Source organism: Muntiacus reevesi, chromosome 10 (assembly GCF_963930625.1).
Source record: "Muntiacus reevesi chromosome 10, mMunRee1.1, whole genome shotgun sequence".
NCBI lineage: Eukaryota > Metazoa > Chordata > Mammalia > Artiodactyla > Cervidae > Muntiacus > Muntiacus reevesi.
The window spans coordinates 15,419,809-15,432,601 of record NC_089258.1 but is presented as its reverse complement, the minus strand read 5'-3'; the positions used below and the strand labels follow the sequence as shown (position 1 = coordinate 15,432,601).

The window sequence follows — 12,793 nt, the reverse complement described above, 5'->3', positions numbered from 1 at the left end:
TCTAGGAACTTTTTAGTCAAAATAGTTAAAGTTATGTGTCCATAAAACTGTAAGTTTATGTTTTGTTTACTCGCAAGGCACTGGGATAAAAAGAGGTATGTAAAGTAAACTCTTTATATGGACCTAGTGATACCCCCTCTCCCCGTTTTTTTCCCATTTCATGATAGCTGATTTAGGAGACCACTTGTTTGCAAATGGGGAACCTTAAAGAACCAAGAGTTTAGGGGGTAGCGGTACTAAATACGTTTTGTAGTGGTAAGTAGATTGCAAAATTTAAAGAAAGCGTTTTCAATGTTGAAAACCCATTATGCCTCTTCACTGTCAAAATGTTTTATAATAAGAGTGCTATTGGGTTCTTTGTGAAAGTCAGCTTTCAGGTGTCCTATAGCTTTATTTTGAAAGCAGCAAGATATTTTAGGGTTCATCAGAAAGTTGAGGTATGAATATATTCGTATGTGTCTGTGTATGATCTGTATGGATAAGTATAGCTGCTCTGCTTCACTGCACTAATAAGGACAGCTTACGTCATTAGCTCAGTGTTTCTCTACTTACACAGTACAGTGATGACGACGAAATCAATGGAGTGACACAAGGTGATAGACTTCGGGCCCTGAAAAGCAGAAGGCAGTCAAAAACAAGCGCTATTCCTCTCACGTGAGTCTGATTTCCTCCGTGTAGTTGTTGTTATTTAATTTGTGTATAAGGTCCTTCATGAGCATTTTTCTTCTATACATTTTCTCCATGGTTGCATGACTATTATGCCACCTTGAAATGGGTATTTACTTTATTTACAGTCTAAGGGTGTTGCCTACGAAACTCTTAATTTAATGAGAAATGAATTTAACTTTTAAATGAGATTTAACTTTAATTTATCTCTGTCCTCTGTTGTAACCTCTCTAGCTTGTATAGATAGGAAAGCACTATTCAGAAAACTATTTCTCTATGGATAGCAAGTGTCAACTAAAAATTTTGAGGACTTCAAAACCTAGGAGGCAGCATTTCAAGTAACCCTGAGAGAACTGCTCTGAGGAGGTGATGGGGGTGTGCAGGGAGGCACCAGGATATATAGGAGTTTGCAGCAAAGGGCAGGTAGTCTTAATGTCAAAAGATCACCATTAATAAAAGAAAGCTAGATATCTCAAGTGAAGGAATTTATGGGAAGATGTATGGGAAGATGCAGGAGTCTGGGCTCACTGAAATCATTCCTCTGATCGGCGCCTCAGCTGTTTGGGTCCAGTATTCTGTGTTTTCATACCCCAGTCTCCTCAGGGCTTGTCCTGGGGAGTGGCTGCAGTCTGGTGGCTGCTAGATGGCAGATACTCTCCTTTCTGAGTTCCTTCAGAGCTTACCAGTTCACCTTTGGCTGGTGGCTGCAATAGCTGGTTTCTTTGTTTACTAAAATGGTATGCAGTATTCATTTCTCATAACCATTTTACATCCTCAAGAGAGTGACAGCAGAGGTAAACCATAGAATGTAGATTTGTCTGTAGTTGTTAAAATTGCATACTTCTTTAAATTTACTAGCATATTGCACATAATTTGTTTTGATATGGTGGATTTTAATTAGTGGTGACATGGTGGCTTAATGTCATGTTATTTTAAGTCAACAATGAATTGATTAAACTATATTTTTATATGAACTTTTTGTTGGAGGAATTCTTTTCAAATCACAGAAGGAGATTTAAAGTGGAGATAGCAAGTTTTATAGTCATTAGGTTGTCTGTGTGTGTCCTCTTATAGTTCCTCATGTAAATGTTAGTTGAGATTCAATCTCGAGGAACATCCAGGATTGTTAGAAAGATGGTAAAATAAAAAACTTGGCCATTGTATTTTTTTTCCGGGATATTCTTTAGTAGATGCTCCCACCTGTGCCACTGGATTCCTTCCTTCTAGTACCTTTCACTGTGGGATGGGTACCAAATTCTGCAGCACCCCCCGCCCTGCCTTTTTGGTGATGGAGACAGGTTATCTTGTTATTCAGTAAGCATCTTGTAATATGGTAAGAAACTATGACACAATAGTAGGAGTAGTGTTAGTTGCTCAGTCGTGTCCGACTCTTTGCGACCCCACGGACTGTAGCCCGCCAGGCTCCTCTGTCCATAGGATTCTCCAGGCAGGAATTCTGGAGTGGATTGCCCTTCCCTTCTCCAGAGGATCTTCCTGACCCAGGGATTGAACCCAGGTCTCCTGCGTTGCAGACAGATTCTTTACTGTCTGAGCTAGAGGGGGAAAAAATTTATTTCGAATTGGAGGATAATTGTTTTACAATGTTGTGTTGGTTTCTCCCATATGACAACATGAATTAGCCATAAGTATACATATAGCCCTTCCCTCTTCTCCCACCAGCTGCCCCCTCCATCCTACCCTTCTAGGTCATCACAGAGCACCAGGTTGAGCTCCCTGTTTTAAACAGCAGATTTCCATTAGCCATCTATTTTACACTGGGTAATGTATATGTTTCAATGTACTCTTCTCAATTTTTCCCACTCTCTCCTTCCTTCACTGTGTCCCTAAGTCTGAAGAACAGGCCTCTGTAATTAAAAGTGGTCCTTCACTAGTATCTTCTCATAATCTTAAATCCCAAAGTTCAGTTCCACTTAAAGGATGTATCATCATGGGCCACTGCCTTGGGAGATTCTTAAAAGACCCAAAGGGAAGGAATGAGTTTTCCATAATAAAGTGCCATGTGAATGAAATGCCTATTGATTATAGGCATTAATTAAGCATTCTCTTTGCTGTTGTGCATGCAGTCAACTAGAATGCTGTAAGAATGGTGCATTTTAAATAATTTTTTAAATTCCAAATGCCATTTTGTTTTTAATTTCAAGTCTTCATTTAAGGTCTTAATGGTTCTTTTTATTTAAAAATAGTATAGTCCCTCCAGATAATCATTCTGAAGCCACTTTTATACAGGAGGAAATAGCTAGTGCCCTAGAGCAGTGCTGTCCAAACCTCAGTGTGTGTTTGAGTCTCCTGGGCAGCTTGTTAAAATGCAGGTAATGGTCAGTGGGTCTGGGATGCCATCTGATTCTGCATTTCTTTTTTGGCAAGCTCCCAGGTGTCAAAGATGCTGCTGCTGGTCCAGGGGCCACACTTGGAATTACAAGCCCTATAAAATGGATTATTTTGTGGGGTTGCTTTTAGTTACGTCCAGGTTTTTTGTTCTGTTTTAAAAAATCTGCAGCATCGGTTTATTTCTCAATTGCTTGTTGCCTTCTGTTCAGAAGTCAAGTTGCGAGTCAGGGGATGGGAATTCTGCTTAGTCAAAGGTTCTTGAGTTTGATAGTGCTTAAAGGAAATTTCCTTTAGTAACTCTATCTGTTACCTTGTGAATATGTTTTATAACAGTACAAATCATTCGATGCTTCTTTCTAAAAAAATGAAACTATGAAAGTCTCTTCCATAGATCAAAGGTTTGTGGTAACATAAAAGAAAACAACGAATGTAGACTGAAATTAGAAATATTGTTGGAAGCCAGAAGATGACACGAGTTGCTGTGATATTTATCTTGGTATGTGCGGTTCCCTGAGATGGAACTTGATGGATGGCTGAATGATAGTAACTAGCAACAACCCATGGAGAAAATTCCAGCCTCTATGCTATCCATTTGCTTAGTTACACCCCACCTTATCCCAAAAGGTGTAAAAGGCACTGTCCCCTTGTGAAGCACTCTTGGCATATGTTAAACAATCTTTTTTAATTTTTTTTGGCCATGCTTCATGGCTTGTGGGATCTTAATTCCCGGACCAATGATGGAACCCCAGCCCTCAGCTTTCACTGCTGATTCCCTTTAATTGTATTTGTAATCCCCAAAACAATAGAATAGTCCCCAAACTGTCCTCTCCCCATGCACACAACTAATAAGCTTTTAAGTCACACTTTTAAAGGAAAAAGCAAAATGCTGAAATTCTAAGCTCTTAATTATGTGTAAAGGCCCTGGAGGATTTACGATTAGTCACAGTAGATTTTCCATCCTTCTCCTTCCTTATTCTGTCTGCTTTTTCCAACCCTCTTGGCTGTTACAGTCATCTCTTCTTTGCTCTTTGTAGTTCCTTTGGCCCCAGTAAAGGTCAACTGGAGATTTCTTTTCCTTCCAAGGTCTTTGTGTTGTTTTAGAAGTTAAAAGTCCCCTTTTAGAAGTAAAAGTCTCCTGAGCAGAAGCTTGGGTTAAAAATCTGAAATGGTTCTGCCGTATGTCAATGTGGACAAGTTATTTTGCTTCACTGTTGGTACTTAGCCAAATGGAAATACCTGTAAGAGGGAAAGTGAGTGAAAAAATAGATGAGTACTCATGATTCTTAGAAGAAAGTTATATAGTACATCCAGTCATTGATTTCAATTTCACAGTCAATATTTGGGGAGAATTAAAGTATTAGAAATTATGAAATTAGTGATTTTGTCAGAGAGCTTCTCTGATCCCAACTGTCATGAAGACGGGCAATGACATAGTACGATGATCTTCAAGTGATACTCAAACGTAATGGCAAACCTGTTATTGTCTCTGCTAAAATTGATTCAGTAGATTTTATAACTTAGTCCATGCTACCTATCTTTCTGTACTGCGCTGATGATTTCTGCTAGGTTTGCTAGGGGAAAGGAAAATGATGCATGAAGAATGGAAGTGCATCCTACAAGCAGGTAAAAATACAGATATAGTTATCCTTGGATAATCCCTTAGAACCCTCTTAACAGTGTAGGGTAGGTATGCTTCATCATTGGAAAAAATTCTCTTGCCATGAGCTTTACTAGAGGTAGAGGAACAAATGAAAATCTATAATGCAGACACATGCTCTGTTGTGTTCACTTATAATTAATTGTGCCTTCTATGAGATTGTTGTTAATTATCAGCTCAGGGGTTTTTGTTTGTTTTTTGTTTTTTTTGGTTGGTTTTGCCTCATTTTTGTCTGTGATTTGGTTTTCTGTGTGGTTATTGTGCTTTTTAAAGAATTTCAATCACATAGCTGTGACTCTTAATTTCTGTATCATACAAATTAAATTAACGTGGGGGGTATCCAACTAGAGATTGGGTCTAATCTTTTGTTACCAAATATCAAATCTATTTAAAACTGAAGACAGCTTTCTCCCCCAACATGAAACAGCAAAGTTGGATCCCTGTTTGCTGCCCCTTTGCGTCGCAGGGGGTCTGAAATTCACACGTGGCTTTATTTATTTCTGTATTCATTGGCTTCTCAGTTTGAACGTCTGTTCTTTCCCCTTCGCCCCTTTCCAGATGTCCCCTAGCTGTGCTGACCTCTGCACTGTGTAGTATTGTCATCTGGTGGATTGTTTGTGACTACATTCTTCCCATCCTGCTATTCTGTCTCGATGGTTTCAGAACACAGTAGCCATCAGGACCCTTGACAGATAGCTGCTGTGTAAGTGTCCCATTCCATTTCTCTACTAGCGCTCACCTCTGGTGTCCAGTGTTTTTTCTCATGATGCATGTTTTTCTCACTATCAGCTCTTCTAGCTTTGTTTGATTTGCCTTTTTTCCAAGGTTCTTATTCTGAATTCTTTGCACTTCCTGGGTTGGTGGTAGGGAAGGAAGTCTTCACTGTTAGTTTCGTACAAGGGACATTAAAAATAACACACTTTGTTTTTAAAATGCATTTACTCTTAACAGATTTTTTTTGAAATAGCAATTTATGATGACAATGAAGTAGTTTCTTTTTCCTATCAAAAATATATGGTTAGTTTGGGATCATTGGGATGGTTTTTCTTTCAGTCAGTTGTCTGTACAGCTTTCCTCTGGTTTTCTTGAGTAGATATCTTTAATATAGTCTTTCCAATCAAGCAAAAAGAATTTTCCCACTGGTTTTCTGCTGTTAGGAAAGGTGTGATTTTGTAGCCATGAGGTCTCATGAGCATTGGACCCTTTTTCACCTCTGATTCTGCCATTGAACACAGTGCTCTCTCAGCAGGCCCAGTCTTCTATCTTAAGTGAGCAAACTTTTCTCCTCTGCCTTGTTTCCCTTCCTCCTCTTTAGGGCATACAGTTAAGTACAGTTTTCAGCACTTGGTGCTGAATGAAAGTAGGAAAGCAGAGAAGACTGGAGTCTTGTCTCTGTGTTCCATTTGACAATTACTGTGCTCCTCTTGCTCCCACTCTCCTTTCCTACAAGTCATCAGAATGTTTTTATTAGATTAGTCGAGGCACAGTCTGTTTTCTCCGGATACTCTTTGTCATTAAGTGAACAGCTTAACAGTGAAGAGACTCCTTTTCTGCAGAATGTGGCAAGAAGCTTACTGGAGAACATCATGTAGTTAAGGGCAAGAGCACAGAAAAGGAGGATGTGTGTTTTCAAAGTGTGGTTCCCTGCTACCCTCTTACATCCAGATTGCATTCTTTTTTCTCCGAATTTTTCCTTTAGCTCAAATTTTAAGAATTTCTTGTCCTGTTCTGACTTGGACTTGGGAGTTATAAAGGAATACAAAAGTGCCTTCTAGGATCTCCTCCAAAGTATAATTCCATTGCAACCAACTCCAGTTCTTTGTGCTTTCATTGAATGTCTTCAAATGGCTAGAAAAGATTTAAAAATCTAGCAGATGCTTTTCTTTTCAAATTTAAGGAAAATCTGCTTAACATGTTCCTATTTATGATATTTAAAAAATGTCTTATTGGTATAGACTTACTATTTGCTTGCTTGCTTGCTATGTCGTTTCAATTGTGTCTGACTCTTTGCAACCCTGTGGACTATAGCCTGCCAGGCTCCTCTGTCCATGGGACTTGGGGTTGCTATTTCCTCCTCCAGGGGATCTTCCCAACCCAGGGATTGAACCCACTTTTCTTACATCTTCTGCACTGGCAGGCAGGTTCTTTACCACTCGCACCACCTGGGAAGCCCAAGCTTATTATTACACAGGCAGTATTTCTGATATGAATTATCCCTTTACAATGTTTTGTTCTGTTCCTTTACTTCTCTTATGGATCTTAGATTTCACACATTCTGACTCGGGAACATCATGCACTGCGTAGATTTATTCTTCTCAAACTATTCTGAGTGGCCATTAGAACAGGTGGAGTCCTTGCTAATAATATTTAGGCATTTCACGCTTATATTATTTTTTGCAAGATATGTTTAAAAATGTTATCTATTAGGCTCTTTTTGGTATTCTGTGCCAGGACATAACGTTTTTTGTTATTACTGACATTTGCCACTGTATTTCTAGACCCAAATCAGAGTATTTACTTTAGCCTGCTCTGATTAATTTGCAATTTATGGAAACCAAAAGGTTTCAACAGTACCAGTGATGTAAACAGGTATAATCCTTGTAATTATCTTTTGAGGTAACTACTCCAGGGCGATGATGTAGCATTGCCTGATAGGTTGTTGCCTGGCCTGCCTGGAGAGCTCGCCTGTAATGATGGCACTTAACGTGCTGCAAAGGACCCCGTAAACAGTGGGAAGGGGACCTCTGCATGTTGCAGGGCCTCAGGTCCATCTTTTTGAAGGCTCTTTTTGTATTGCTGGTGGACAGCCAGTGTAAATTGTGCATGGTTGCATGATGGATCCTCTTCTTGGAATGAATATTTATTTCAGAGCACTTTATGACTTGATTGATTAGAGACCTGGCTTTTCAATTTTTTTTGCTTTGCCTCAAGTTGCAGGCATTTTTGTATCCAAAATCTGAAAATACTGGCCCTCAAAAGATACTGCAGAGAAGAAAAGGAATTCTAGTAAGGGCAAGAGATAGAAAGTAGGACTGAGGGTTCTGTCAGGAAAAGATGGAAAGGAGAAATGACGTGTGCTGAATGTTGTCCGGCAAAGCTGTGCGGTTGGCCTGGTGTGCAAGGTGGGAGGTACCGAGTTCCCACATCCCCATGGCAGAGTAAATACTTCACCCTTGTTGGCTAGCTTAACCCACCTTAGGGTGTTATTTGTAAGATAAGTAATATCTAAGTTTAGTTGCTGTGTTTTCTTCCCACTTTATTGATATATAACCTATAGATGAAATAACTAGTCTGTTTTTAATGCAAATAACTGGTGACCGGAATCTTATTGATGAGATTAGTGCATTCCAAATTTCTGTCATGCTCTTATTTTCAAAATTGCACATAAATTATCAGTTACTAATATTACTTCCTGAATTGTTCACACTAATTTTATAGAGAAGTAAATAATTTTAAAAAGATGTTTCCTACCAGCTTAAAATATGAGTTAGCAGTCATTTCTTGTTTGAATAATATTTAGGCATAATAGTTAATTTAAGAAATCAGGAGGTAAATTTCCTCAGCAGGCAGTGTATTGGCTCTTGGGTTTTTTTTCTGATTTTACAGTGTAATAGTTGATACTTTTGACCATAAGTAGCCTCAAATTATTTGAAAAGTAGATGTGGTATTTCAGAAAAGCCAACAGGAGTCTCATTTTCTCCGTTTACAAGAAATGGAGATAAAAGCCTCGAGCCCTGTTAAGTGGGCAAGAGGCTTCAGGACAGCAGTAGCAGCATGAAGCGCTGGGCCTGGGCTTCCGTAATAGCAATGGGATTGTTGCTGTTTGTTTTCATTGTTGTTTTGGTTTCTCTATGAAAAATTCTAGATTCACAGCCTTAGCAGAGACAACTAAATATCTTCTCCTCACTTTATAAAATGAGAAAGAATGTAAAAATAACTCCTTGTTTTCAACAATAGAATTTATATGCCAGAGCAGTTGGTACCCTTTTTGATCATGTAACTGTGTCAGCATATACATTTTCTCTTTTGTTAAAACAGTCAGCATATAGGATGATAAAACTCTATTAGAAATCCTGAATCAAGCACTGACTCGTTTACCCAGGATCAGTTTCCCTCAGTGATGTTGAAGGCCTCATTCATGAGGCTTTCAGAAATGCTTCTCACTTAAAGAGAAACAGCTTGGCTAGCAGTCCCCCATCCTCAGCTCTCCCTTCCTCTCCCCCAAAATGGCTTGAAAACCACTGACCTCCAGACTTCTGCTCTGGTGCAATACAGCCCCATTGTTTGTTCAATGATGAGAAGTTAGCATCTTACTAAATGCTAATTATTCTATGGTGTGAGTAATACTGAAGTTATAAGAATTTACTACATTTTAAGGACCTGGCTTTGGTTATTAACTAATGTGGTGTTAACACAGGCATAGGAGATAGGACTGACTGCTAGTTAGTTATGAAGGTTTCTTGTTACCCAGGAGCTGGGTTCTTGTAAGTTGTTGTTTGTTTGTTTGGATATGAGAGGATAAAACTTTTATAGTGTTTTCTCTCACAGATGAATAAAAGTTGACTATGTATAAATGTGTATGTATGAAGTTCAGTGTTTTAGTCATTATCTCTTGGAGAAAAGAATTGCTTGTAAAATTTTTTGGTGTTTTCTGCTGTTGTCCCTATGACAGTTCAATGGGGAAATTTAAAACACTCTCTGCTTTTGAGTAGGTATTCTATGTGGGCTTTATCTGAGGGGTTCTTTCTGATTTGTTCATTTGCCTCCTGGGCAGTCTACTGCCATGGTATCAGTTCCTTGAGATGTCTAGAGTCTAATTAAATAAAGTTTCACAAAATTAAAACAATTTCATTTTAATGGTAGTTGATGACATAGTAGGTAGTTGTAATCCAGATTAAAAAAAATATTGCTTTGAACATCTTTTTAAAATTTGAATTGTTATAAAAAAACATGAGTTTGATTTGAGTTTGATTCAAGTTGACTTGAGTTTTGTTGCTTGTTCTTCCATCTTTGAAGAGTGAATACTGTGTATATATTTATGTTCATAGTCTTTAGAATTAGGGTTTTAAAATGATTTAAAATGATTTCTTGTTTCATGACTAGAATTCTGAGAATCTGATTTTACTTTGGGGCACAAAAATTTGTCTTGCTGATTGATCTCTTTGGTGTGGGAATTGCTTGACATGCTGGGTGATTCATTTCCCAAAAGCAAAGTTTTCTGGTTATCTTTGTGTAAACCTTCATAGTGAAATGAGATGCTTTATCTCAAAAGACCTTGATGTAAGAGTGTGTTTCAGATTTTTTTTTTTTTGACAAATGTGTTTATGGAAAATTCTATCAGTTCTCAAGAAAGTAATTTGCACTGAAGTGCAAAAATGCCCTTCTCTGTCAAGTATTTGCAAATTGTTTCAGTGAATATAATGCTATTTTTTTCCAACTATTTTCAGAGTAATTCTTCAGTCCAGTGTTCAGAGCTGTAAAACATCTGAACCTAACATTTCTGGCAGTGCAGGCATTACTAAAAGAACCACCAGATCTGCTTCAAGAAAAAGCAGTTTTAAAAGGTGAGAAAAGAACCCTACTTCTCTGAAGTGTTTCAGATATTGGCTTTCCAGTTTAATCTTCTGGAAATAGAAATGAAGACAGGAGAAAGCAAAGTCCCAGTGATGGGAAGTTAATCAAAATGTTTGACTTGTTCATCATCTGAGAAAATCTGGACCATTTTAATTTAGGATTTTGTTTTGTTTTTCAGAGCTCATTCTTAACATTGGAAATGTGGTCTCTGGGTCATAATATGGGAAAGCTGAGACTGTTGTGTACTTCTGAGTTCTTAAATTGAGAACTTTAAAAGCTCTCTGTCAGGACTTGGAGGAAATCTTTCTGTCTATATATCAGATTCATCATAATTGTTGGAACGTTAATTGCACATAAGTGTTGAAAAAATGAGAACTCTTGAGAGTTTGGGAACTTTCTTTACCTAGTGACTGTCACAGTCTACCCCCAGAGGGGTAGCTCTTTCACCTTCTGGCCTAGCATCTTGTACTTCCTTCGTTAGTATACACTCTGACAAGAAAATGGACATGTTCTGTGACCAAATCCATGACTCACCATTGTTTTTGGATGTTTATCATGATCCGAGACATTTCATTTTTAACATATGCCGAAATCAGATCCCCTTTTAGGAGAGAGCAGATTGCCCACTTCCCATCATCTCAGGATGGATAGGCAGGCACCTTTTTTGTGTGTATGTGTCTTTGCCTAGAGCTGGCGACCCATGAGGCACGACAGTGTTATCTCACAGAGATCACAAGCGACCTAAGATAGTCTGCACCAGACTTTAGAATGTTCTTCACAGTTTTCCTTGCTATTTTTTAACTTCTCTGCTCTCACACCTTTGAGGCTTTGGGCTTGCGGTGACCTTCAGCGCTGAAGTGGTTTCTGGTGCAGCCGCCCCGGCAGCCTGGGTCCTAAGGGACTCGCCAACAATCTAAGAGCGCTGTGTGTTTTGCTGTTTTAAGGAATTGTTCAGTTCTGCCACTGTTTCTCCTTGTGGATTCTTTTGGACAGTTTTTTCTACGAACTTTTATTTAGCTAAGAATGTGATTAGTGCCTCCAAACAAGTATTTGAGAATTGAGCATTGATTCATGATTTTAGGGTTTAAAACTTTTCATTAGGGAAAGTATCAAATACTCTTTTATTCCACTGAGAGGAATATTAGAGAAATGCTGACAAAAAAGTCAAGAGTTTAGGTACATTATAACGTAATGCCAGAATTTTTTTTATAACAGTAAGAAATAGGAAATGATTGATGAATTCTGCCAAATGAATTGAGAGTCATGCTTTCAAGGAAAAGTTAATGACCTGGGTTAACTGCTTATGGAGCAACAAGTGAAAAGGGCTACACATAAAACTTATGAAATATTGCTTTAATTTTATAAATGTAAAATGTGTTTTATATATGTGTAAAAGCATATAGGTTATAAATATTTACAAGCCTAAATATTTGTGTGTGTGTGTGTGTATGTGTTAGTCACTCAGTTGTGCCTGACTCTTTGGGACCCCGTAGACTGTAGCCTGCCAGGTTCCTTTGTCCATGGAATTCTCAAGACAAGAATACTGGAGTGGGTAGCTAGTTTCTTCTCCAAGACAAAGGGGAAATATGCTTAAAATGCCAGTTCTTGTGGGGAGTCTTTTTTTCTTTTTTTTAATCATTTTCTTTCTTTCTAACTTTTCTACAATAAATGAGGGGAAATGGGAGTTTTTTAGCTTTGACACTTATATGTAAATTATTAAAAATTTAAGTAAAAGGGCTGCTGCTGATGATAGTTAGACATATTTTGAATGGACATGTTCTTTTCAGACTTCCCTCACAGCCAAGTGTGTTTTGCACATTTAATTCTGCTTTCTGCTTTCCCGGATGGTGCTCTCCAGGTGTCAGATGAGATGACTAGAGTCCCGAAGCCGGGACTGCACGTGCCGGGTCACACCACGCTCCTCTTAGGGTGTGGCCGTAAGGCAGTTTTTCCATCTAGGTCTTGTCTAGTGATCTAAACTTGTGCTTTTCAGCAGAGGTGGTTCCTGATTGCGCTGAGCACCTGCCTGAGGTCCCTGAACTTGTTGCTTTGAGGGCTTTAAAGTATTAGAGCTCAGACTGAATAGTTTGAATATTGAAACAGCCCAAAGCAGTTTTCAGGCAATTGGGATAGTGCTGAAAGTCAAAAAAACTTCTTTTATATCCTGAAATGGACTTTCAGAGATTTGGAGGGGCATAGAAGTAAAACAACAGGAGTCAGTTGGGTTTCATAGAGCTTTTAACCACGCCCTCCCTCCATGCCAGATCTCCTTTGCTTGTTTCCTGGCTTTGACTTGTTTTGACATCACCTTAACTGCGACCACTTGCAGCTCACAAGAGAAAGACAGATGCATTATGTACAGTCCCACTCCTGTTTCTAGGAAATAATGGGCCTCAGGCACCCAAGCGGTAGTCTGTATTTTTATCCTATAGGATAGTACTCGTTTTAGGTTGGAGGATAACTGATTCAGGACAAAATAATATGAGCTAAGATGGTTAACTAATTTTAAAGTATTGGATAGAAATCTTTTCTTGGAACAGCAGTACA

General features: G+C 38.5%; 1 protein-coding gene across 12 annotated transcripts in view; it reads left to right on the top strand.

The window, feature by feature from the left end:
- CDC14B (cell division cycle 14B) overlaps positions 1–12,793 on the top strand; it is a 131,336-nt gene that overhangs the window by 104,716 nt on the left and 13,827 nt on the right. For 6 of the 12 annotated variants that reach the window (XM_065946393.1, XM_065946392.1, XM_065946398.1 and 3 more), the window contains exons 12-13: positions 557–654; positions 10,120–10,236. In XM_065946393.1, coding sequence (XP_065802465.1) covers positions 557–654; positions 10,120–10,236 — 215 coding nt within the window. Of the gene's footprint in view, positions 1–556; positions 655–5,230; positions 5,376–10,119; positions 10,237–12,793 lie in introns of all 12 variants that reach the window. The other 6 variants (XM_065946395.1, XM_065946400.1, XM_065946396.1 and 3 more) reach the window with 2 other exon arrangements.